The sequence below is a fragment of the Sarcophilus harrisii genome, chromosome 2, assembly GCF_902635505.1.
Source record: "Sarcophilus harrisii chromosome 2, mSarHar1.11, whole genome shotgun sequence".
In the NCBI taxonomy this organism is placed as follows: Eukaryota; Metazoa; Chordata; class Mammalia; order Dasyuromorphia; family Dasyuridae; genus Sarcophilus; species Sarcophilus harrisii.
In genome coordinates, this window is record NC_045427.1 from 660,782,655 (window position 1) to 660,805,599 (window position 22,945).

General features: G+C 54.0%; 1 protein-coding gene across 1 annotated transcript; it reads right to left on the minus strand.

Moving 5' to 3' along the window:
* Nucleotides 1-8,992: 8,992 nt before the first annotated feature.
* Nucleotides 8,993-18,665, minus strand: LOC116421050 (collagen alpha-1(I) chain-like). The gene is made up of 8 exons (XM_031949401.1): nt 17,829-18,665; nt 17,371-17,668; nt 16,612-16,832; nt 16,225-16,441; nt 15,800-16,075; nt 12,843-13,831; nt 12,086-12,150; nt 8,993-9,248 (listed from the first exon to the last, which is right to left on the minus strand). The coding sequence occupies exons 1-8, from the start codon at nt 18,663-18,665 to the stop codon at nt 8,993-8,995; spliced, it is 3,159 nt and encodes a 1,052-aa protein (XP_031805261.1).
* Nucleotides 18,666-22,945: the final 4,280 nt, after the last annotated feature.

Genomic DNA, 22,945 nt, shown 5'->3' on the forward strand with positions numbered 1-22,945 from the left:
TCTGGCTGTCCGTTCAACTTGTGGAGAGATGGACACAAAGACACAAGTAGCCTCTGCTACTCCATTCAAAGTTCAGTTATAGGTATATCACTCAACCTGTCTGTCTCAGTTACCTCATCTGTAAAATGGAGATCATGATAATACCTAACTCACAGGGTTATTTTGAGTATCAAGTAAGATAATATTTATACAGCACTTGGCACAACACCTGGAACACAGTAGGTGCTACATAAGTGCTTGTCCACTCCATCCCCCATGCTTTGATTTTATTTGCGTGGAAGTTTTTCAGATTCATGTAATTGAAATTTCTATTTTTATCTGATAAAATTTCCTCTGTCCCTTTGGTTAAGAATCTGTGTTCTTATGCTCAAAAAGTTATCAAATTGGGCATCCCTTTGACTCAGCAGTGCTATTACTAGGCTTATATCCCAAAGAGATCTTAAAGGAGGGAAAGGGACCTACATGTGCAAAACTGTGGAAGCCCTTTCTGCAGTGGCAAGAAACTAGAAACTGAGTGGATGCCCATCAGTGGGGGAATGGCTCAATAAATTATGGTATATGAATGTTATGGAATATTATTGTTGTATAAGAAACGACCAGCAGGAGGATTTCAGAAAGACTGGAGAGACTGACAGGAACTGATGCTGAGTGAAATGAGCAGGACCAGGAGATCATTGTACACGGCAACAACAAGATTATACGATGATCAATTCTGATGGCCGTGGCTCTCTTCAACAATGAGATGATTCAAACCAATTCCACTTGTTCAATGATGAAGAGCCATCTACCCCCAGAGAGAGAGGCCTATGGGAACTGAGTGTGGATGACAACATAGCATTCTCACTCTCTCTGTTATTTGCTTCCATTTTATTTTGCTTCTCTTTTTTTCTTTTGTGGCAGGATAATTGTATAAATCTGTATGCATATATGAATTTAACATATATTTCTACCATGTTTAACATATATTGGACTACTTGCCATCTAGGGAAGGGAGTGGGGGAATAGGGGGAAATTGGAACACAGGGTTTTGCAAGGGCTAATGTTGAAGAACTGTCCATGTATATGTTTTAGAAAATAAAAAGCTTTAATAATTAAAAAAAGAATCCATGCTCTATCCATAGCCATGAGAGTTATATAATGTTTCTCTTCTAATTTTTTAAATGCTGTGATCATTGATATTAAAACCAAATGTCCATTTTGAGTTTATTATGGAATATGATGTAGGATTTTGCTATAAGCCTAACTTCTACTTTCCAGTTTTTAAAAAAGCAAATATGGAATTTTCAACTGTCATTTTTAAAAAACACTATTATGTTTCATGGTTTCTAACTTTCCTTTGTCTAGTCTGTTCCATTGACTTGCTTCTTTTTTAAAAACAAACCATTTCAAATAGGTTTGATGACTGACTATATATACAAATTATATATAACATACTTTGAAGCTACTCTTTCTTCATCTCAACTTCTTTTGATTATTTCTATGATCTTCTAGAGCTTTGTTTCTCCAAAAGCATTCTCTTGTTATTTGATCAAGTTCGTAATGCATCCTTTAATGCTTTGATTGATGTAACATTAAAACTATAAATTAACTTTGGGAACATTGTAATTTTAAAAATTACATTAGCCTAGCTCCACCATGAGCATTGCATATTCCTCCAGCTATTTATGTAGTTCTTTATTTCTTTAATGATCACTTTTAAATTGAATCTTTACAGGTATTTTTTGAGCCTTAGTAGAGTAATCCCTAAATATTTGATGCATTTTGTAGATGTTCTGAATGGTGTTTTTCTCTCTTGGATTTTATTATTATATAGAAATACTATTTATTTTTGTGGGTTTATTTTGTATCCTGCAGCTTTGCTCAAGCTATTAATTGCCTTGCTCGGTATCTTTGTTGATTTCCTAAGTTAACTCTTATGTCTTCAGCAAATGAGAAATCTTTTTCTCTTGCCTATCTTTATTATTATTTTCTTCTCTTATTTTTCTTACTATTATATCCATAAATATGCTAAACAGTACTTGAGAGAATGATATCCTTGCTTTACCCTGTATTTATTGGGAAAGCTTCTTGTAAATCTCTAGTGACTATTGTGTTTGTTCTTAGTTTCATGATTTCTTTTATGATGCTATAAAATGTTTCTCTTTGCTTCTGTCTATGAATTTTAAAGAGTTAGCTATCTTCTTATGTCTTATCTCCACTTCTCCCTTTAGGGCAGTATTGACACAGTCAAAGAATGTTTGGATTTTTGGATTTATTCAATCAAAATCTGATTAGATTTCCTACTTTCTTGTGTAGCCTTTCCCCTTCCTAAACATGATATTTATTTCTAAATCCTTTTCTCATGATCTTGGCCCAATGTCACTGGCCTTCCATGGAACCAAACAAATTTCTTCGTTACTGTATGATATACCAATACTATGGTATTGATACAGTACCAATAAAGAAACAGAGTATTACAAAGGAAAATGCATAGTAATAAAATATCTATCAAGTAGTTGTACAGCTGTCTAACTTCTAGACTTGAGAAGCTCCTCAAATAGTAGAAATGATGTTTTAAGTCATCACATTTAAAAGGCATTTGGTCCACAACTGGAAAAAGACAAGTGGAGATGGATGAGACCTGGGACAGTAATCCCTACCTGGTATCTCACTGGTCTTCTTAGTGTTTGAAACAAAGAATAAACACAACTACAAAACACTTTCCACACAAATAAAATCAGATCTAATCAACTGGAAAAATATCAAGTGCTTATGGGTAGACCGAGTGATTATAATAAAAATGACAATACTACCTAAATTAAATAAATATATAAAGAACTATGTCAAATTTATAAGAATACAAGCCATTCTCCAATTGATAAATGGTCAAAGAATATGAACATTTAATTTTCAGATGAAGAAATTGAAACTATTTCTGGTCATATGAAAAGATGCTCCAAATCACTATTGGTCAGAGAAATGCAAATTAAGACAATTCTGAAATGACCAGCAGGATGATTTCAGAAAGGCCTGGAGAGACTTACATGAACTGATGCTGAGTGAAATGAGCAGGACCAGGAGATCATTCTATACTTCAACAACAATATTATATGATGACCAGTTCTGATGGACCTGGCCATCCTCAGCAACGAGATCAACCAAATCATTTCCAATGGAGCAGTAATGAACTGAACCAGCTACGCCCAGAGAAAGAACTCTGGGAGATGACTAAAAACCATTACATTGAATTCCCAATCCCTATATTTATGCCCACCTGCATTTTGGATTTCCTTCACAAGCTAATTGTACAATATTTCAAAGTCTGATTCTTTTTGTACAGCAAAATAACGGTTTGGTCATGTATACTTATTGTGTATCTAATTTATATTTTAATATATTTAACATCTACTGGTCATCCTGCCATCTAGGGGAGGGGGTGGGGGGGGTAGGAGGTGAAAAATTGGAACAAGAGGTTTGGCAATTGTTGGTGCTGTAAAGTTACCCATGCGTATGGCCTGTAGATAAAAGGCTATTAAATAAAAATAAATAAATAAATAAATAAAAGACAACTCTGAGATACCGCTATACACCTCTCATATTGGCTAAGATGATAGGAAAAGATAGTGACTAATGTTGGAGGGAATGTGGGAAAATTGGGACACTGATACTTTGTTGGTGGAGTCGTGAACTGATCCAACCATTCTGGAGAGCAATTTGGAATTATGCCCAAAGGACTATCAAAGTGTGCATCCCCTTTGATCCAACAGTGTTCCTATTGGGCTTATATCCCAAAAAGGTCTTAAAGGGGGGAAAGGGACTCATATGTGCAAAAAAGTTTGTGGTAGATCTTTTTGAAGTGGCCAGAAACTGGAAACTGAGTGGCTGCCCATTAGTTGAGGAATGGCTGAATAAGCTATGGTATATGAATGGTATTGAATATTATTGTTCTATAAGAAATGATCAGCAGGTGAAATGAGCAGAACCGGGAGATCATTGTACATGACAACGACAAGATTATATGATGGTCAATTCTGACAGATTTGGCTCTTTTCAACAATAAGATGGTTCAGGCCAGTTCCAATGATCTTGTGATGAAGAGAGCCATCTGCACCCAGAGAGAGAACTGTGGGAACTGAGAATGGATCACAACATAGCATTTTCACTCTTTTTGATATTTGCTTGCATTTTATTTTCTTTCTCATTTTTCCTTTTTGATTTGATTTTTCTTGTGCAGAAGATAATTATATGCACATATTGGATTTAACATTTTTTTTTTATCATGTTTAAAAAAAGAAAGAAAAAGAATCAAGCAAATTCTTGAACCTCAGTGTTGACACATTCGCTGCTTACTGGTGACTCATCTGTAGGAATTTCAGGAATTGATTGTTAAATGATCCCAAAGCATTCTCTAGCTAGGAAGGCCTCTGTAAAGGCTTAAGGTTGACTTGTAAACCTGTTTGCAAGGTTATTTGAGGAATTCAGACTTTCTGCCGCTAAGGACAGCCCAGAAATGCTGATCTCCCTAGTTGTTCATCTTCTCTCCCCCCTCTTCAAATTATTGTGTATTTATACAACATGTGGAAGAACTCCGAAAAATAAGAGCTAAGGATTTAAAGGAGTATAGGACAAAAAGAGACTATGGACTGCTCACTGGCCAGGATTGCCGGGTGGATGGTGTGGTTTCATTGGTCCACTTACTCTCTTGATATGGGGAGAGAATGAAGAAGGTCTCTAGCTATTGGGTGGATGCCCTAAAGGGAACTGGGAGAAAGTTTAGCAACATTGGCAGGGTTGAAAAGTCCCATATGGAGGAGCTCATAGTCCTATTGGACTATTTGTAGGGTACATGCTGTAGCTTCCCAGGAAAGTGGAAGCTTTTTGAGGGCAAAAAACCATTTTGTTTTGTTTTTTTCCTGTGTATCCCTTCCTCCTAAAAGCCATGTGCACACCAAATAATGTGCTTAATAAAAGTTTGCTGGATTGAGTTGGATAAGCCCAGCTCATTGCCATCTTAAACTAGACAGGAGTCTGATGATTCCTGGGCTAATGGACTGTTTCTTTTTAGAGACATTACGACATGCTGCTGTTTAACAAACAGAATGGGCCAAATTCTCCCCAAGGGAGCCTTGAGACCATCTAAATAAATTGCCTGGCTCAGAAGTGGGCTGCCTCTGGCTGCGATATCAGTGTCGGAGCAAGAGATAAAGCCTTGAGTTGGATCTGGCTGAGTTCCACGCTCCCTCTCTGGTGTCTCAGTTTGACATGGCACTCCCTGCCCTGAAGACCGTAGCTGTGGCCCAGCTCCCTCCCTGGGCATGGCTGCCCACCACAATTCTGCCCATCACGAGCAAGCCTTCCACGGCAACCCCCGGACGTGTGTCCCATGGCCTCTGCTTAAGGGGAGCCCCCTCCTGAATGTTAGGATAACTCAGACTTGCTGCCTTTGCATCTGAATCTGTCCTGTTGCTGTGCCCCCAGCTCTTCTTCTTCTGAGGTTTCCCCTCCAAGGCCAGGTTGAAATACTTAGAGGCAAGCAGCCTTTGATGCCCTGCTCCTCCCCCAGGAAAGCAGATTTCCATGCAGCAGATCTACACAGGCAAGCCAGAACACCCCCAAGACAGCTGTAGGAAATCCAGTCTCCTTGAGGGAAAAAGGAAAATGGCGATTAATTGGCAAATAACTAGCCTCTTTTCAAGTCCATCCTGAACACTCTTGGGCCTTCACCTCTGAGTGCACACCTGCTCCAGGAATGAACAGTTTCAAAATGAAAGTGAATTAAAATGACTTTTTTTTGTGGGGATTTCCTGACCCTCCCTTGAAATCCTCCGGACCATTAAAAACAAGCTAGCCCCCCTTAAAAATATACCGAGGGAAACAAAAAGCAACAATCCCTAACTGTTGCCACAGCAGCAGCAGCAAAAAAAAGATACAATAACAACAACCTCTGCAGCAGCAAGAGATACATGAGTAGCAGCAGCAGCAGCAAACCCAGCCTGGGAAGGGGTGCTCAAAAGCCTGCCTCTTCCAGGGAGCCTTCCCAGCCCCTCTTTGTTCTCGGGCTTTCTCTCTGTTAATTATTTGCCATTTATATTTATGGGACTTGTTTAGATACATTTGTTTGCATTCTGTTCCTTGTTAGACTGGGAGCTTCTTGAGGACAGGGATCATTCTCTTTGGCCCCTTTTTGTATCCCCAGTACTTTGCACAGTGCCGTAACATAGGGGGCACCTAATAAGGTTTTTGGGGGGCTGGCTAACTAACCTTCTGTCTCTTCTAGCCCACAAGCTCTCAATGGAGCCCCCTTCTATCCATAGCTGCTGCTTTCTGTGATTTGAAAGGGAAGCTCTCCCCCCCCGCCCATTTATGTTTAAAAGCAAGTAGAGAGAATTGGCCAACATCCCTCAGATGAACTTTTTAAAGAAAAAGTTATTTGAGCTACAAGTCAAATATGCCCCAGGTCTGAGGGGGACAAACCAGGAGAATCTGATTCCTTGTAGAAAGCTGACTCTCTTGGAGGGAGGGGTTAAAATCACAAGGCCCAGTATCAGATTGAAATATCTCTGGAGGTAGATAGTGAGTTAATAAGCTGGAATCTCCCTTAGAAAACGGACCATCTCAAAGCCTTGCCTTAGTAGTTTTTCATTTATTGGCTGGAAGATTGCAAACCCTTAACCCAAAACTCTCAAATCCTCCTTCAAACTCCCAAATCAAAACAACAATTAAGAGAGGCTCCTGTGAGATGGAAGAGCCGGAGCACAGAACAGAGCCAACACCCAGGCAGCTGCCCTGTTGTTTTTGCTTTATAACTTTATAACTTTTTTTTTGGTTCTTTAGTGCTCCTCTCCAATGTTTCATCGTTCTTTTCACTTCCTAATCCAGGGGAGTCCGCCAAGACTCTATCCTAGGCTTCTCACTTTCCTTTGCCCCTCTTCTTCTCTTCCCTTCTCTCTTTTAATGGCTTCCCTCCTTCCCTCCCTGCTTCTGCCCGATTCTCCCAGAATCCCAGGAAGGAACTCAGAAGTCCTTCGGCCCAGTGGTCGCTTAGCCATCCTTCCCTCATCCTGTACTTGTGAAATTAATTTTTGGAGTCCAAAGGGAAGACTCATTCTTATGGGAGCACAAGCCAGTGATTTCCTTAGTGTGGCCGATGTTTTGCTTAAGAACTTCTCCCTATCTCCCTTTAACCTGAAGTCTTTCCAAATTGCTTCGGGCTCAGAGGTCAGGGGATGCATCTACGGTCCCCTAGGTGCTTTCCGGGCTCCACAGCAGTTCACTAAGTTGCTCCCTGGGCCTCTCAATCACATGGCCAAATCTGCCCCCAGGGGCTGGGGTCCCGACTCTGTCCTCTTGGGTCTTCCTTCTGTTTTTCTTGACTTCCGGGACTCAAATGCCTCTAGCCCCACTTTAGCCCCATGGTATGTGCTCGGACTTAGAGGATCATGGGTTAGAGCTCACAGTCCATCTTCATTTTATTACCAAGAAACCTGAGGCCCATATAGGCAGCTAAGAGGTACCAGAGTGCCAGACTCAGAGTCAGGACAAACGGGGTTCAAATCCAACCTCAGACACTGTGATTCTGGGTAATTCACTTAACTTCTGTTTGCCTCCATCCCACATCTGTAAAATGGAGATAATGCTAACTCTGCCTTCCAGGCCTGAAGAAACAAGTGAGATGATTTCTGTACGGGCTCTGTCGATGCCAGCTTGGGCTATGTGGATCAAATGCCATGCCTGAGATCATAGAGAGACAAGCATGGAAGGCAGGCTTTGAACCCAGCCTCGCCAACTACAAAGCCAGCCATCAGTCCGTCTCCTCGACCTGGCTGCTTCTGTCCTGCTCTGTCCTCTTGTTCCTCCTTTGTAGAGGCTGTGTGTGTGTGAGTGTGTGTGTGAGTGTGTGTGTGTGTGTGTGCTTCAGCAAGCACTCTTTCCAGAGAGAAGATGGGCGCTGGAAGTACTGGGGCTTTTAATCATCTCCCTGGGGTCTAGCACACAGCAGGCAGCTAATTACTGCTTGTTGGGTGACTTGTTCAGATCATGGGTAAGTACAGGGCCAATGCCCCCGGGGCGCTCTCAGAGAGAGCATGGCCATGGTCACGCGTGTTCTCTGGAAGCAGACTTGCAGCACGGTGTGACTGCCCGCCCTGTGCGGCTTTCTACCCACAGTTGCCATCTTTCCACTGGACACTTCTCTATTAATGGCTAATGGTGTAGGAAATTAATCAACCAATCTGTCGGCTTTTATGGGCTCTCTGAGAGTGTTCCACTCCGAACGATCTGCAACATAAATACAAAGGCAGCGATGGCAAAGAAGGCCTGTTGCACAGAAGGCAGTTTGGGAGGGAAGGCGAGGACTAAGGGCCTTGGGGAAAGGCTTCCTGAGCAAGATGGGGTGGGGGTGGGAGGAGCCTAAACTACGTCTTGAAGAGGGGGACTCCATGAGGTAGAGAAAGGAGAGCACAAATTCTAGGTGCGGGGAGCAGGAGAAAGGAGGGAAGGGAATAAGGTTTCTGTAGCACTTACTACAATATTCTCTCACTGGAGACTCCCAGCACCCCTGAGATGTAGGTGCCTTTATTCTCCCCATTTTATGGTTGGGAAAACTGAGGCAGTCAGCAGTTAAGTGATTTGCCCACAGTCACTCAGCTAGTGTCTGAGGCTAGTTTTGAACTTAAATATTCTCGATTGGAGGTCCAGCTCTTGGGCACCGTGGCGCCACCTAGTTGTCTCTCTGCACAAGCAAAGGCCTGAAGGTGGAACATGGGAGCCAGGAGGAAGGATGGGGGCGGGGGGGGAAGGAGGGAACATCCGGGGACTGGCCCAGCTGTCAGAGGAGCTTACTCTGCAAACTGGTGACCCTTTGATCGGGGCTGGGATTACACCAGGAAAGCCGGGATAGGCTCTCAATGACCTTCCTTCCTGTCCTGGATACAATGTATATAGAGACAAGTAGCCACAATGTATCTAAAAAGGGACACAAAGTAATTTTGAGAGAGAGTCTGTGACTGAGGGGTCAGGGAGAGCCTCGGCAAGGAGCTGCTGAGCTCTCGGGGAAGCTCCGGCTTGGGGGAATCGAGGTTCGGCCATTTGGGGCAAGGACGGAGGGGCCTTCCGAGGCGTGGAGGTGAGGGGCGGAATGTGCACCACAGGGAGCCACGGCTGGGCTAACCTTCCAGGGCAAAAGGGAAAGGGCTTCACCACTAGTGCCGGAGAAGCTGCTGGCTTTCATTCCAAGGAGCCGCTGAATGTTCTCGAGCACAGGAGTGCAGCTATGCGGAGAATGGGTTGGAGAGGGGAGTGAAAGCCCAAGAGGTTATTGCAACTGTCCAGGAGACAGGGCCTGAGAGAGAATGGTGGCCCTGGGAAGAAGGGAGAAGATGGCTGCGAGGGATGCTGGGCCTTTAGAAAAGCCCAGCTTTGGCACCTGAGTGGGTATGGGGCCAATGGAGTGTAGGGAGTGGGACGAGGGCCTTCACCAGCACCAAAAGCACAAAAAGGGCTCGCTTTAGGGGGAGAGGGAGAAATATACTGCATTTTGTTCTGAGTGTGCTGAATTCAGATGCCGCCTGCCATGATGTGTGGGTGGAGATTTCCTGGGGGATCTGGATGAGTTAATACTGGGGTTCGGAGCCATGTGAGGTGGAGATCTAGGGCTCCCGTCCACAACAAAGCCAGCAGGAGACCTTATCAAAAATGCTGACAACTAAGGTTGAGATAAGCTCTATCCACTGTCCATGGACAAGGTAAGCCCCAAAAAGACACAGAGTGATTTGGGTGGTCCTTAAGGAAGCCCCGCTAACACTCTACAACCCGCACTTCTTAGGTGGGCTGCGCACTGTCCCTTTAACACATTCTCAGGCTTTAGCAAGAACTGTTCCTGTCCAATGGCCTCTAATCTGCAAGTTCAATTCTCTTCCCACTTTTGGGAAACTGGGACTACGAGGACACTTCTTTAGGTCAGAGGCACTTTTCCTCATGTTCCACGGTTCCTCAAACACCACTGTCAGGGGCTTCACAAGCCCAGGACTGTGGGCAGCGCTCATTTGGGCCTGCTCACTTGAGCTCATCAGGTACAGTGAAGTTTTCTCCCTAATTACCCCTGAATACCCTAAATACACCCACTTCCTCTAAAAGCTGTTTGTCCTGCCCTTTCCAGTCACTCTAGTCCCTCTCCTTGGGAAAGGAGAGACAGAAGTCTGAAAACTGGGCAGCTCTGGTTTCTCCCTGGGTTCAGGTCTCCCTGGCTCCCCCAAACCAAGCCACAATTGCTGTCCTTGGTTTTTCTGAACTCTCTCTTTTTTAAAAATTTCAAATAACAGTTTATTTCCCCCAATTACATATGAACATATGTATATATTGGTGAATAAAAATGAACAATTTTTAACATATTTTTTTAAAATGTTGAGTTCCAAATTCTATTTCTCCCCCCTCTCATGAGACAGTAAGCAATGCGATACAGGTTACAATGTGCAGTTGTGTAAAACATCTTCATATTACTCATTTTGTGGAAGAAAACTCAAAACTTAAAAAAATACATGAAAGAAAACCATAAAGTGAAAAATAATATGCTTCAGTCTGTTTGGAAGACACCGGTTCTTTCTCTGTAGGGAGAGAGCATTTTTCTTCACGAGCTCTATGGGATCGTCGTGGATTTTTGGGTCGACGAGAAGAGCTAAGTCATTCAGTTGCTCGTTTCACAACACTGCTATTACTGTGTACGCTGTTCTGCTGGTGCTGCTCACTTCCCTCTATGGCAATTGTGCAAGTCTTTCTAGGTTTTTCTGAAGCCATCCTACTCGCTCTGACATGATTCCCAAGCCTCACTCTTGCATTCATCTTGTTACTTTTTCTTTTTAGTCCACTTAAAGCTCCAGATCCCATTGTCTATCCCGATTAAAAAAACCCCACAGACCCTAACATTATGGGGCCACTCCCAACCAGACTCCGCTTTCTGGTTTGTCTCATACTGTCCCGTACGTTGCTCTATTCTATATGCACCTGCAGTTGGATCACCCAAGAATGAGGCTAGATCTCTTGATGTGAAGGACTAGACTGTCAGGCCTCGGAGCCCACACAAATCTCGGACAATTCTCCTAAATGAAACTGACTGCCTTCCGTATGTTATTTTCAAGAATTTCCCTTCCCTTCCAGGCTGCTGTTCTCTGAATAATAGTGAGCATTTATGGGGCTTTAAGATCTGAGTGCTATTATCATCCTGAATTTACAGAAGAGGAACCTGGGGCTGAAAGAAGGCAGTAGATTTGCCCAGACGGATACAACTAAGTAAACCACTGAGGTGAGATCGGAAGCCATGTTTTCTGTCTCTGAGCTGAGCACTCTATCCATTGTCCCATCCATGGGATAGAATTCTACTTAGCTTTCTGGGAGATCTTTTCAATCTGCCCCCCCCCAAACAAGGGTGCACCCCAGACTGCCTGCTTTCCTTCCCCCCCTTCGGTGACTCTAGAAGGGAGTGGATTATTCCTTGTGAGGTTCTCATCATCTCTTCTCCTAGGACCAATTTCTTCTTGACAGTGAGAATTGGATCCAGATTAGAATTCTGTCTAGTCTCCTCCACCTTTAGGAAAAACCAGTTCTCTGCCCAGCCAGGGAGAGGCATCGTGTGTTTGGATAATGGAAGTTGCCCTCCCCGGAGTAGCATGCCCCCATGGGAACTTTGGGATCTGCATGTGCATATCCTCTGGCTCTTTGAGTGGACTGAGGTTGCTACAAGAACGATACTCGATACTCTCGGTTCTTCCATTGATCTCTTAAATGTTTTCTTCATGATTCTAGTTCTGGGAGAGGAGATAGCAAGATCTTTTTAAAATACAAAGACAACAACAAACAAAAAGTGTTTGATCCCCTCCGGTCTCCTCCTCCCTCTCCCGCAGATGGTGTGTTGGAGGGAGGAATGACCCATGGAGAACCGGCATAAATTGTTGTTACTGTGAGCCCGGGGACCAGATCATCGGTGTTTGTTATTTTTATTTTGGTAAGGATGCCATTAAGGCCTAGAATAGTCTGGTTTGAAACGCCCTGCCCTGAGGTTGGGCTCCCGGGTAATTTATTGGTATTCCCCCAAATACGTTGTGGGATTGCTCACACACTGGGGAATTCGCAGAAGCCAAATAAAACCCTCGGATGGAAGGGCTTGGTGGGGGGGCCAGCCTGGGGGAAAAAGGGGGGGCATGGGGGTTAGGGCCAGGCAGGGGCCCTCCCAGGGGCTGGGGTTGCCTTCTTTTCCCCAGGGCCCGGCCTTTTGACCCTTTTGGGGGGCGGGAAAAGAAATAAAGGCCCATTTGCCCGGGTGTTTCCCCCAGCATCCATTTTTCCCCCCAAAGTTCCCCCCCTTTTTTTTGCCCCAAAAACTGGTTGGTTAAGCTTCCCCAAATCCTTTGTACCCATTTCGCCCCGGCCGCCTTACAAACCCCACCATTCCACCCCACAAGCCACGCACCCATTTGACCCCCCGGCAATTTCCCCCCCAAACCCTTTACAGACCTATTCCCTACATCCAAAATCTCCACTTTCACCCCCACCAACTTCCAGACACCCGCATTCACCAACCCCAAGCCCTTCCCCAATTCCCCCCACCCAAACCTTAAACCCCCAAACACGTTTACCCAGACCCATAAATCGTCACAAACCCACCGGGCAAACCCGCGTTTCCCGCTCCCTTCCACCACCCCAGACCCCCCCAAACCCCATCCCCCCCGACCCCCCTAAAATGCCCACCCCACCCAACCACCAGTCCCCTTCCTCCTTCCTTTTCCCCTCCCCACCTCTGGGCCCGGGGGGGGGGGTCCCCCCCCTCCCTTGCCCCCGGGTGGGCTGGGGGCGTGGCCCCTTTGAGCCGGGACCCAACCGGCCGTGACGTCACGGGGCGCGGAGCCGAGCGGAGCCGAGCGGAGCCGAGGATCCTGGAGCCCCGAAGCCCGCGACGCCCCCCGCCGCGGCCGCTGCAGCCGAGGAGCCGAGGCGCGAGCCCGGGAGGAGGGGGCGGCGGGGCGGTGGCCCACGCGCGGCCGGCCGGACCGGAGGCCCCCACGCAGGAAGGCCGTACGTGCGCACGCACGGCCGGGGCCGCTCGGCCTCCAGCGCCCCCCCACCCGGAGCTGCCGGCCCCGCCTCTCCGAGACCCCGCCCACCCGGGCCCCGCCCCTCCCCGCCCCTGCCTCCTCCCCCTCCTCCTGCAGGAACTTGCCAAGAGCAGGGACACGGCGGCGGCCGCGGCGGCAGCAGCGGGAACTTTCCTGGCAGGCACCGAATGGCTGCGGACCGGGAGCGCTGAACCAGGCCGGGAGTGTCGAGTCTGGCCGGATCGAAGGCTCCGAGTCGGGCCAGGAGAGTCGGGGAGCCGGAACCCGGGAGCTGAGCGGGCCCAGCCGGACGCGCGATCCCGCAGCCCGCGGGCTGGCCCGCCCCGTCCCAGGGCCCCGTCCGCCCTCCCGCCGCCGCCCCGGTCCCACCTCCGAGCGTGAACCCGAGCGCGGCCCCGAGCCGCCCGCGATGCGCCCGGGGCGCAGTCCCCGGCTCCGCCGCCGCCGCCGCCGCTGCTGCTGCCCCCAGCGCTGCCGGGTGCCCGCTGCCTCCGCCCGCCCCGTCGGGGCCGCCTCCGCCTGAGCTTGCTCTCCAGCCCCGGCCTGGTCCCCGAGCTCGCGGCCCCGCGGACCAGAGTCAGCCTTCCAGGCACCCCTCGGCCGAGCCCGGGGGTCGGGGCTGCTCGGCGCCTCCCGCCTTCTGACAGAGCTTCCTCCGATCGACTGCACGTCCCACGGCCGCCCCGCCCGCCCGGCGACAACCCGGCCCGGCGCGATGGCCGGGAAAGCCGGGCCGGGGGCCCGGATCCCTCGTCACGGGCCCGGGGCTCGCTCCGAGCGTAAGGGGCGCGGGGCCCCGGGGCGGGAAGGGGCCCCCAGCCCGGGGGCCCGGCCTCCCACCTGGGGGGCAGGGCGCCCCGAGACCGGACGGAGGCATGGGGGGTGGGTGGGGCGGAGCTGGGGAGGGGACCCGACTGAGCCCCCTCCCACCCCCGCCCCCCGTGCGGCTTTCCGGGGCCAGGCGTCTGGGGGATCCGTTGGGAATGACAGCCCTGTCTGCCTTGGGCTCGGGCCCGTGCACCGGGCCCGTGCACCAGGCCCGGCTTGGCTCGGTCCGGCGCTGGGAAAGATGTGGCCGCCCCCTTCCCGGGCCGGCCCGGCCCTGCCCCGCCCCGCCCCGCCTCGCCCGGAGTTTGTGCCAGGGAGCGGCCCCTCCCTCCCGGCTCCCCCCTGTTCCTCCCTCCGGAGGTCGGGCCTGGCCGCGCCGCCCGGGGGGCCGGGGCTTGCCGGCGGACCCCGGGGCGTCGGGGGTCCTTCCTGGCCCACCCCCCGTTCCTCCCGCGCCTTTCCAGCTGAAGCTCGGGAGGGGCGGGCCTCCCCAACCCTCCCCCGGCCCCTTTTCCAAAGGCCCAAAAGCTGAAACAAAGCTGGGCTCGGGGAGGGCTCGTTCCTTCCCTTCCCCCACAGCCCCCCGCCCCCCAATTGCCGCGGCCGGGGCGCCGGCCCCTCCTCCTCCTCCCCGGGGCCCGGGCTTGCGGGAAGGGGCACCCGGCGCCGGCCCCAGGCCTTTCCGCCTGATAAGAAGTATCCCCCTGGGATCCCAGGGAACCCCCTTTCTGCTGCCCCCAAAGGCCCTTCCCTCTCGCCCCCCTCCCTCCCTCCCCCAACAACCTCAGCCCCCGCCCCCCAAGCAGAAGCGCCCCTCTGGGGCGCTGGCCCCCCCTCTCCCAAAAGGCGGGTTTTCAGGCTCTGGGAGCCCCGCCCCATCACCCGGCTCTGGGGGTGCCCACTTCCTCGCATCCTCCTAAAGCCTTCTCCTAAAGCCTTTCCCCACGCTGGCTCCTGGGGGCTCCCTCCCCCACACAGCTCAGCCTCCTTCTGGGCCAGCAAACTTGCCTTTTACTTTGAAAGGTGCCTCATGGTGGGGGAGGGGCAGGCCGCTGCCTCCCCTGCCACAGCCATCCTCTGAGGCTGGGGTCTGGGCATTTCAGAAAGAGGGCATGTGGGGGCCATGGCCCAGCGGCCCGGCCTTCAGGGCGGGCTTAGTCGGGTGGTTCTGATGGTCTGGGAAACGTTGGAGGGGAGGGCCGGCTTCCCCACCCCCTCCTTGCCCCCTCTCCGGCCCAGCGGCCCCCCCTGTGCCAGCCCGCCATTGGCCAGAACTCTGGCTCGCCGCTGCCCCCGGGTTCCTTGCCTCCCCCTCTGCTCCCCGTCCCCTTTCCAAAGGGAAATGGGACATTTTGCGCCCATTATGTCTGAAAGAAACTTTGAAGCTTTTTGCCTGGAGAAACATTTGCCTTGTCCAGAAGCCAGTTGGAGGTGAATGGGCTCCTGAATGGGCTCCTGAATGGGCCGTACAAGGCCAAGGCCGAAGCTCTAGGTCAGGGCCGGGGCCTCTGCTGAGACTCAAAGCTCTAGGTCAGGACCGGGGCCAAGGCCGAAGCTCTCGGTCAGGGCCGGGGCCGAAGCTCTAGGTCAGGGCTGGGGCCAAAGCTCTAGGTTAGGGTCTGGGCCGGCCCACCAGCACCCAAGCAAAATGAGTTTGTGTCTGAGAAACTGGAATGCCGGTCTGAGTGTTGGAGACCCTTGCCTCCTGATTTTGCAAAGGAGGGGCCCGGGGCCTGGGGGGTGGAGGGCTCGGGCCACAGGCTTGCTTTTTTTTCTTGAGGGGTCCCTCCCACATGCCCCTGCCCTCTCTCCCCTCCCGTCTCCTGAAGAGCTTGCAGGGGGCCCTGACCCTCTTTTTTCCCAGGGGCAGCAATGAGCCCAAGTCCCACCCGGGTCCCCAAACTGCTGCTGGGGCTTCCCCATGGGCCGGGGAACCCGGGCTTTTGAATAAAGCCTTGGCCCTCCAATGCGGGGGAGAGAAAGGGTTTCCCGCAAGGGGGTGTGGCTGGGGCCTGGGAGGCCCATGGGGGCGGGGCTAGGTTTCCCTTCGCCTGTCTTTGGGGTGGCCCCAGGCAGGCGGGCCAGGGCGTGGGAAATTTGGACCCCAGAAAAGTCCAGGTGCCGGGTCTGCTTCTGGGCCGGCCAACCCCTTCTCCGGAAGGGCCCTCCAGTGGCGGAGACGGGGGTTCAAAGTCCCGACTGTCTGGGGGGGGGCGGACGGGAAGGAAGGCTTCCCGGGGCGGAACTTCCCGGGGTCCCGGTTCCGGGCAAAAGGCAGGGGCTGGAGGAGGGGTGATGAGGGGAAGCCTGATACCAGGGGGATGGAAGCCCTGGGGGGAGGAGGCCCCGGGGCCATCGAGGCCTTGGGGGATGGTCCTGGGAGTAGGAGATGCTGATGCCAGTGAGGGAGGTGGGTAGAACTTGGTAACCGGGTGGGTGCCGTTGGGGAGACTCGGGTGCCCGCCTGGCCCTCGGGGAGGGCGACGTCCCAGGGCAAAGCCTCCTTTGTGGCGTCCAGCCTGGCCCTGAGGCTGCACCCAGGGTGAAAGTTGGGGGTAGGGGATCAGTGTCTGGAGGGGATCGAGGACATCCTCTTGCTCATGTCAGTCAAATCCTCTTCAGTCGGCAGGAGCCGGGGGAGGCTGGGGTTCTGTTCTTAGCAACACCGGCAAAGCTTTTCGGACTTTGTGGGGAGACGGGCAGGCGTGGCCTGGAGGGTGGGGGGCGTGGCCTGTTGGACAGCACAGCTAGAGTCCGCAGGGGGCCGGGCTCCCCACTTCGGTGCTTTCCCCTCAGGTCCCCATCGCTTCCATGTCAGGCCCCAGCCCCCAGGGATGGGGATGCCCAGGGTCAGCAGCTGGCCTTGGGAGGTGATGGGACGGGTTGGGGAAACCAAGTCGGCCTGGCCCTTGTAGCCCTTTCCTGCCGGGTTTGGGGCACAGGAGCTACTCGGGATCTTCCGTCCTTGTGGGGCTTTTCCCGAGACCCAGGATTGCTGTCTGGGCCCTTCCCTCCCACTTGTCAGTGGGAGGCAGCCCGCCCGCCGACCGGGGCCGGCCCCTCCCGGGGGCTCAGGGGGGCCTCCTGGGAGGGTCAGGGGCCCTTCCTGGGGGGTGTTTAGGGGGGCCTCCACGGGCTCAGGGGGGGCCCCTTGTGGGGGCCCAGGGGCGGGGGCCTCCTGGGGGGCTAGGGGGTGGGCCTCCAAACCCAGGGGCGGTCTCCTGGGGGGCCGGGGCTAGGGGCCTCCCCCGGGGCGGGCCTCCAGGGGCCAGGGGCGGGTCTCTCCCCCACCCCGGCTGCCCGCGGGGCCGTGCACTTGTGTGTGTGCTGTGTGCTTGTGTGCTCATGCATGTTGTGTGTAACATGCAAGCATTGTGCCACAAAGTTTGTGAACTCCCGTGTGTTGGTGCAGGGGGGTGTGCTGTAAACATTCCGTGCTTGGCTACAGGTCACTGGATGCTTCCATGGTGCTGATGCGAGTTGTTGGCGGGCCGGTCTGCTTGTCGCCCAGGCGGCTCGGTGCAACCTTGGGTGCCGCGGTTCCATGTGCTTTCGCCGTGCATGTTTTCCGGTGTTCCCTGCTGGCCGAGTCCCGTGTGCTTTTCTCTCCCAGGCCTTTTCGGCGGGGACCCCGTCGTAGGAGGGGACCGCCCTGCCCGCCGGGTTTGGGGTGGCAAGGGCAGTAACGGGTCCAAGGCCTTGGCAGAGGCCTTACGACTCCTCTCCACGGTAGCCCTGCTGGGAGCCTGTTCTTGTCCCTGTTTTCCATAGGAGGAACCTGGGGCAGGTGGGGACTGAACTGGGAAGTTCTGGGCCCTGCCCGGGCCTCCCCTGTCTCCCCCCCCCCCCCCTCTCCGTGGCTGCCCTCTCCCCCCGGCCACGGCATCCCTGGCCCTGGGCATTTCCATCGAAGCTCACCAGGCGCTTGCCCACTGTGGGGGGGGGGGGCTGGGCCCCCGAGAACCCAGAGCCCCCACTGGTGTCCCCCCTTTCAGGAAGCCTCGGGCCCTGGACAGAGGAGGGAGGGAAGCTGGCCGCCCTTTGGGAAGCCCTTTCCTTCAAGGCCCAGCCTGGGTGGTCCCCGGCTCCCGGTGTTTTCCCGGCCCCGGAGCCCTCGGGGTGTCTCCATCTGCTCCGTGCCTGGGGGCTGGGAGCCTGGGGGCTGGGAGCTCCGTGCCGGGACTGGGCGCTGGGGCTGCTTCCTGAGCCAGGGAACTCGGGTAGCAAAGACCTCTTTCCTTTTGTGGGAAGTCGCCGTAGCCAAAAGGCCCCAGCGGCGGTGAAGCCTTGAACCTGGGGCTGGGCCGTCCTTCCCGGCTCCCAGGCACATCCCACCTCGGGGTGGGGTGGGGGAGCCCCCACTTCCCTACTGTGGGCCCACTCGTGAGCAAGGGCTCGCGAGCCCTTGGACCGTCCCCAGCCTCTCTGGGCTCCCCGGACAATGACCCTCGGGAGGAGGTAGCTCTCCGGCTCCCGGCGTTCACCCCCGAGGCGGGCTGGGTCCGTCTCCTCCAGGCCCTTCTTCCAGGGCCCCAAGTTCTGTGGGGAGCCCGGCTTTCCCTGGGAGAGGCAGTTCTCCGTCAGGAGCTCCCCCAGATCCACCCCTGTGCTGTGGGAGGCCGGGTGTCTGTCACCAGGCCCAGGACCTGGAATCCAGGCCTCCTCGGCTCCGGGCTGGCCCTTCCTCCCTCTCCCTCCTGGGGCCCCGGGGGCTGCTCCCCCCCATGGCCACTCCCTCCCCTGCTCTGCCCCCATGGCCGCTCCCTCCTCCTCCCCTTGGAGCCCCGCTTGGAGCACCGGTCCCAGAGCTCACTTTGGAGACGCGGCCCCATGGGGGCTGCTCTGACTTCCCAAGCCCCAGGACGCGGCTGAGGGCTTGACTTGGGGCCGGCGTGGTCCCTCCCGCTTTAGTCGCTCTCTGGGGGCTCAGCCTGGGGTCAGAGGTTAGAGGTGTCCCTGTGAGGGGCGAAGTGTCGTAGGCCCGGAGGAGGTGCGATTCATACCCGGGGCTGCGGACTCAGGAGAGGGGTCTGTTTCTCTGTGGGCTGGCCGAGGGGGGAGCGGGAGGCGGGGAAGCCCCTAGGGGGGTTGGGCACCTTCGGGCGCCCACCTGCCCTCCTTCCTTTACCCCTCTCCTTCGCCGCCTTCCTGGGTCGGCCAATTGCCCTGGACCTGGCGACCCCCGGGCTTCAGGTTTCCCTTTTGTGGCTGGAGTCCCGACTTCCCCAGAAGGGGCCACACAGTGGGCGGAGCCCCGGGCCTGGAGTCCACAAGTCCAGCCTCCGGGCTGCCCGGCTTGGGACCTGAGCCCCCGATTGCCCAGTTTTCATCTTAAGAGATGTAAAATAGAAGAAACAACAACCTCTGGTCTTATCTTTAGAAAACCCCAAAGCCCAAAAAGGGTGTGTGAGTGTGTGTGATGTGAGTGTTGAGGCGTTGTCAAAGTAGTGTGAGGTGTGTGTGGTGTGTGTAAGTGTGTATGTGTGTGTCTGAGTGGGTGTGAGTGTGGGAGAGTGAGGGAAAAGGTGTATTGAGTGTTGGTGTGTGTGTGAGTGTGTGTTTCTTTGGGGGGAGTGTGGAGGAGGTTTGGGTGTGGGGTGTGTGTGTGTTTTGTGAGGTAACACAGCCTGGGGGGGGGGGCCCTGAAGGAGGCTCAGTGGGCTGGCTGGGAGCGGGCCACGGTCTCTGTGGGTTCCCGGCTTTGTTCTCAGGGCCCAGCGGCCCGGTACCTGTGAGGATTTTTCAGGGGTTCGGTTCTGCCTCCCTTTGGGTCTGGGCCCCCACGGAAGGTGGTTCCCCCTTCCCTGCCTCCTGGGGGGGGCTTGGGGGGCCCGGGTGGGGCGGTTCCGATCAAACTTGGAGCTCCCGGCGCCTCCTTCTCCTGGGCAGGGCTGGGCGGCTCTGGGGGAGACGCCACGGGAAGCCTTGTGGGCTTGTGGGCCCCTCCCAAGAAGGGGATGTTGGGGGGGGGGAGCTGGATCGGGCTCGGCTACCGCTCCCGTCCAGGGGCGAGTTCCCCCTCTTGCCCCAGGTTTTAAACGAGGGGCCGAGTCCCCCCAGCACCTTGTGACTGTCAGAGTTTGGCCATCGCCAGGGGCCAGGTGATGGGGACGGCCTCCCGGGAGGCTCTTGGGCTTAAGTGACTTGCCCAGGGTCATACAACTAGGAAGTGTTAAGTGTCTGAGGCAGGATTTGAACTCATGTCCTCGGGGAGGCTCTTTTTTAGGTCTCTTGGAGTGTGGGGAGCGGGTTAAAGGTGGGCATCTGCACATACTTGGCCCCATCTGAAATCGTGGTGGGAACCTGGGCTGGGCCCTCCCGGCGGGCGCGCCTCAGGGACGGCTCGGGAGGCCCCCCTCCGGCGCCCGGGGGGGAGGGACCGAAACCCCCTGGCGGGCTTCCATGGGGGGTCAAAGAATAGAACACAGAGACAGAGAGAACGAAACGGCAGACAGAGACAGAAGGACAGGGGAGAGACAGAAACAAGGCACAGAGAAGAGAAAAAAGACACAGAGGCAGAGAGAACAGAGAAGAAGGAAAACAAGAGAGACGAGACAAAGAGACGAAACAGAGATACACACACAGAAGGACAGAAAACAACAGTGAGATGGAGACAGACACACACTCTCTGCCTCCCTCCCAAACTTTTGCGGTTCTGGGCCTTTTCACCAAACGGCCCCAGTGGAGACCCCCGCCCTACCATGGCCCTTGGGTCTCCCGGGGGTTTCTTCCTCCCCCTTTGGGGATGGACAAACCCATAGGGGACCTTTTCCCACCCGCTGCCCCTGTGGATGGGCCAGAGCCCCGGGCACCCTGCTCCAGCTCAGGGAAGGCCCCAGGCTGAGGGGGAGGGGGAAGGGGGGGCCAGGGCACTTGGGAACTTGGGTTTTGCTGTTACCAGGTTACGGTTTTTGAGTCTGTTACAACTTCCTGTTTTTGACATCGCGGCTGCAGGAGGGCCAGGACCCCAGCTGGCGGCAGGTGGGCGGCCCCCCCAGGGCCCCAGCAGCTCTGGCAGCCCGACCAGGTGCCCTGGGCTCTCTGGGAGCTTCCGTGGCCCGGGGGTCCCATGTGGGGCAGCCGGGCCACTCCTGGGGTTGGGGGCTGGGCCAGAAGGCCCCCCCAGGACCCCTGCCGACCCCCGGGCGGGCAGCCTCATTCCCTTGCGTTCGCCCTTGGGGTTTTCTGCACAGAGACGGCGCCCTTGGCCACGGCCTTCTCTAGTTCACTTTACAGATGAGGAAACCGAGTCACATGGGAGGAAGTGTCTGAGGCTGGATTTGAACTCTGTTCTCCCTGACTCCAGAGCCAGAGCTCCCGCCCGGCACCCCCTGGGATGCAGGCTCCCTGGAGGTTCCGGGAAAAAATCCGGGGGGAGGGCCACGACTTGCGGGGTTCTCGACCCGGGGGTCCCCCTTCTATCCCCAGGCACAAAGGGGGAGGGTGGGAACCTCATTTTTTAGGTTTATCCTTGGCCGTTTGATTGCCCTCCTCAGTTTCCCCTTCTGTGAAATGGGGATGCCTACTTCCTAGTGGTTGTGCAGCTACACTGGGATCCCCTCTGAGAACTGGGTGTTCTTGTTGTTGTTATCTGCTTCCGGGAACGCCTGCCCTCCAGGAAGAGATCGTCCCAGCTGGGGCTGGGGGGGTCTGGGGGCACAGGGCCGGGGCTGTGGGGATTATAGGAGGTCACCGGGCGCTGGGGCTGCAGGAGGTCACAGGGCGCCGGGGCTGTGGGGGGTCACCAGGCGCTTGGTTGCGGGAGCCCATCCATGATGGTTTTCCTGCTCCTCCTTTGCCATGCCAAACTCTAACATTAGCGGGTTTGCTGGACCTCCTGGGCTCCGTGATGGAGCCTGAACCAAAGTGCCCCCAGGCAAGCCGAGCGCCGCAGGCCCACTTTGCCCCCTTTGGGCTCCCATCTGGGCCAGCCCTGGCATGGGTCCCTGGAAGGGGGAGGCTGTGGTAATTGAGCCGGGGGCCTCTGGGCGCCGGCCCCCTCTTCCTTCCAGGCCGAGGAGCGGTTATGGTGGGGAAGGGCGCCTGGACCCCGGCGTCCTTTGATGCCAGCCGGGACAGTAACTCAGCTGGATTTTCTGCCAACCTCCCTCCCGGCCCCCCCCCCCACCCCCCTGATTTTGAACCCCAGCAGGGAGGGGCGCCCCACATCCCCCAGCCCCTGACCCCGGGAGAATGTTGAAGGGAGGGGGATGGAAAACCACCCCGGCTTGGGGGGTTCTTGGGCGTCGACCCTTCCGGGTGGGGGTTTTATTTTTTATTTAAAAATTATTTTAAAAATTGCCACGTAAACATAAGAGCGGATTTAGTATAAAACAATAACTTTTCTGTAGTAAATCCCACTCCTTGTTTTCAGAACTGCCTGGCTTTTCCTTGCCCGCTCCTGGTTTTCCTTTGTTCAGTTGTGCGCTTTTTGCGTTTATTTTCCCTCTTCCCCTTTCTTCCCAGAAGGTGAAGCTATCAGAAGGTACACAGAGACCTCCGTGTGCGTGCACAGTTACACATGCACTCAGGCACATGCGCCTGGGACCCGCCGTGCCCGTCGCCTTCTGTCCCTCGTGAGCGTCTCGCTCCCGGCCCGGATCTCTCCGTATTTTTCTGGATGTCCCGGTTCCTGTCACTCAGCGACGTTCCTTTCTGGATTGCGGCAGCATCTCTCCGTAGGCTCTCTGAGGACAGTCTGGGTATTTATCACAGTCAGAAGGACTTCGTTGCTCAGAGCTCTTAAAATACTCCTGCTGTTACTATGTACGGTAACAGGGCTTCTGCTCTTTCACTCCTCATTATTTCATTAGTTATTTATTATTATTTATTAGTTAGTCTCCCCGTGCTTTTCTGAATCTCGAGCTCATTTCCTACAGTGTGTCTTCCATCGGGGGCCACGTTTTCTCTAGCCATTCCTCGGCTGACTGACATCCCCCAGTTTCCAGTGCTTTGCCACCACAGAGAGCTGCTAAATCTTTGAGAACTTGTAGATTTTTCTATTTTCCCTGGACACCTTGGGAAACAAATCTAAT

Bases quoted from the DNA above. Each gene is read 5' to 3' on its own strand.
- LOC116421050 (XM_031949401.1), bottom strand. From the start codon at position 18,665: ATGGGGGCAGAGCAGGGGAGGGAGTGGCCATGGGGGGGAGCAGCCCCC. The intron at 16,833-17,370 runs GCATCCAGTGAC...CAAACCCGGCAG, and splicing joins CTCGCATCAGCACCATGGAA to GAAAGGGCTACAAGGGCCAG. The intron at 13,832-15,799 runs GTGGGACTTGGG...GCCCGTGACGAG, and splicing joins GCAGCAGTTTGGGGACCCGG to GGATCCGGGCCCCCGGCCCG.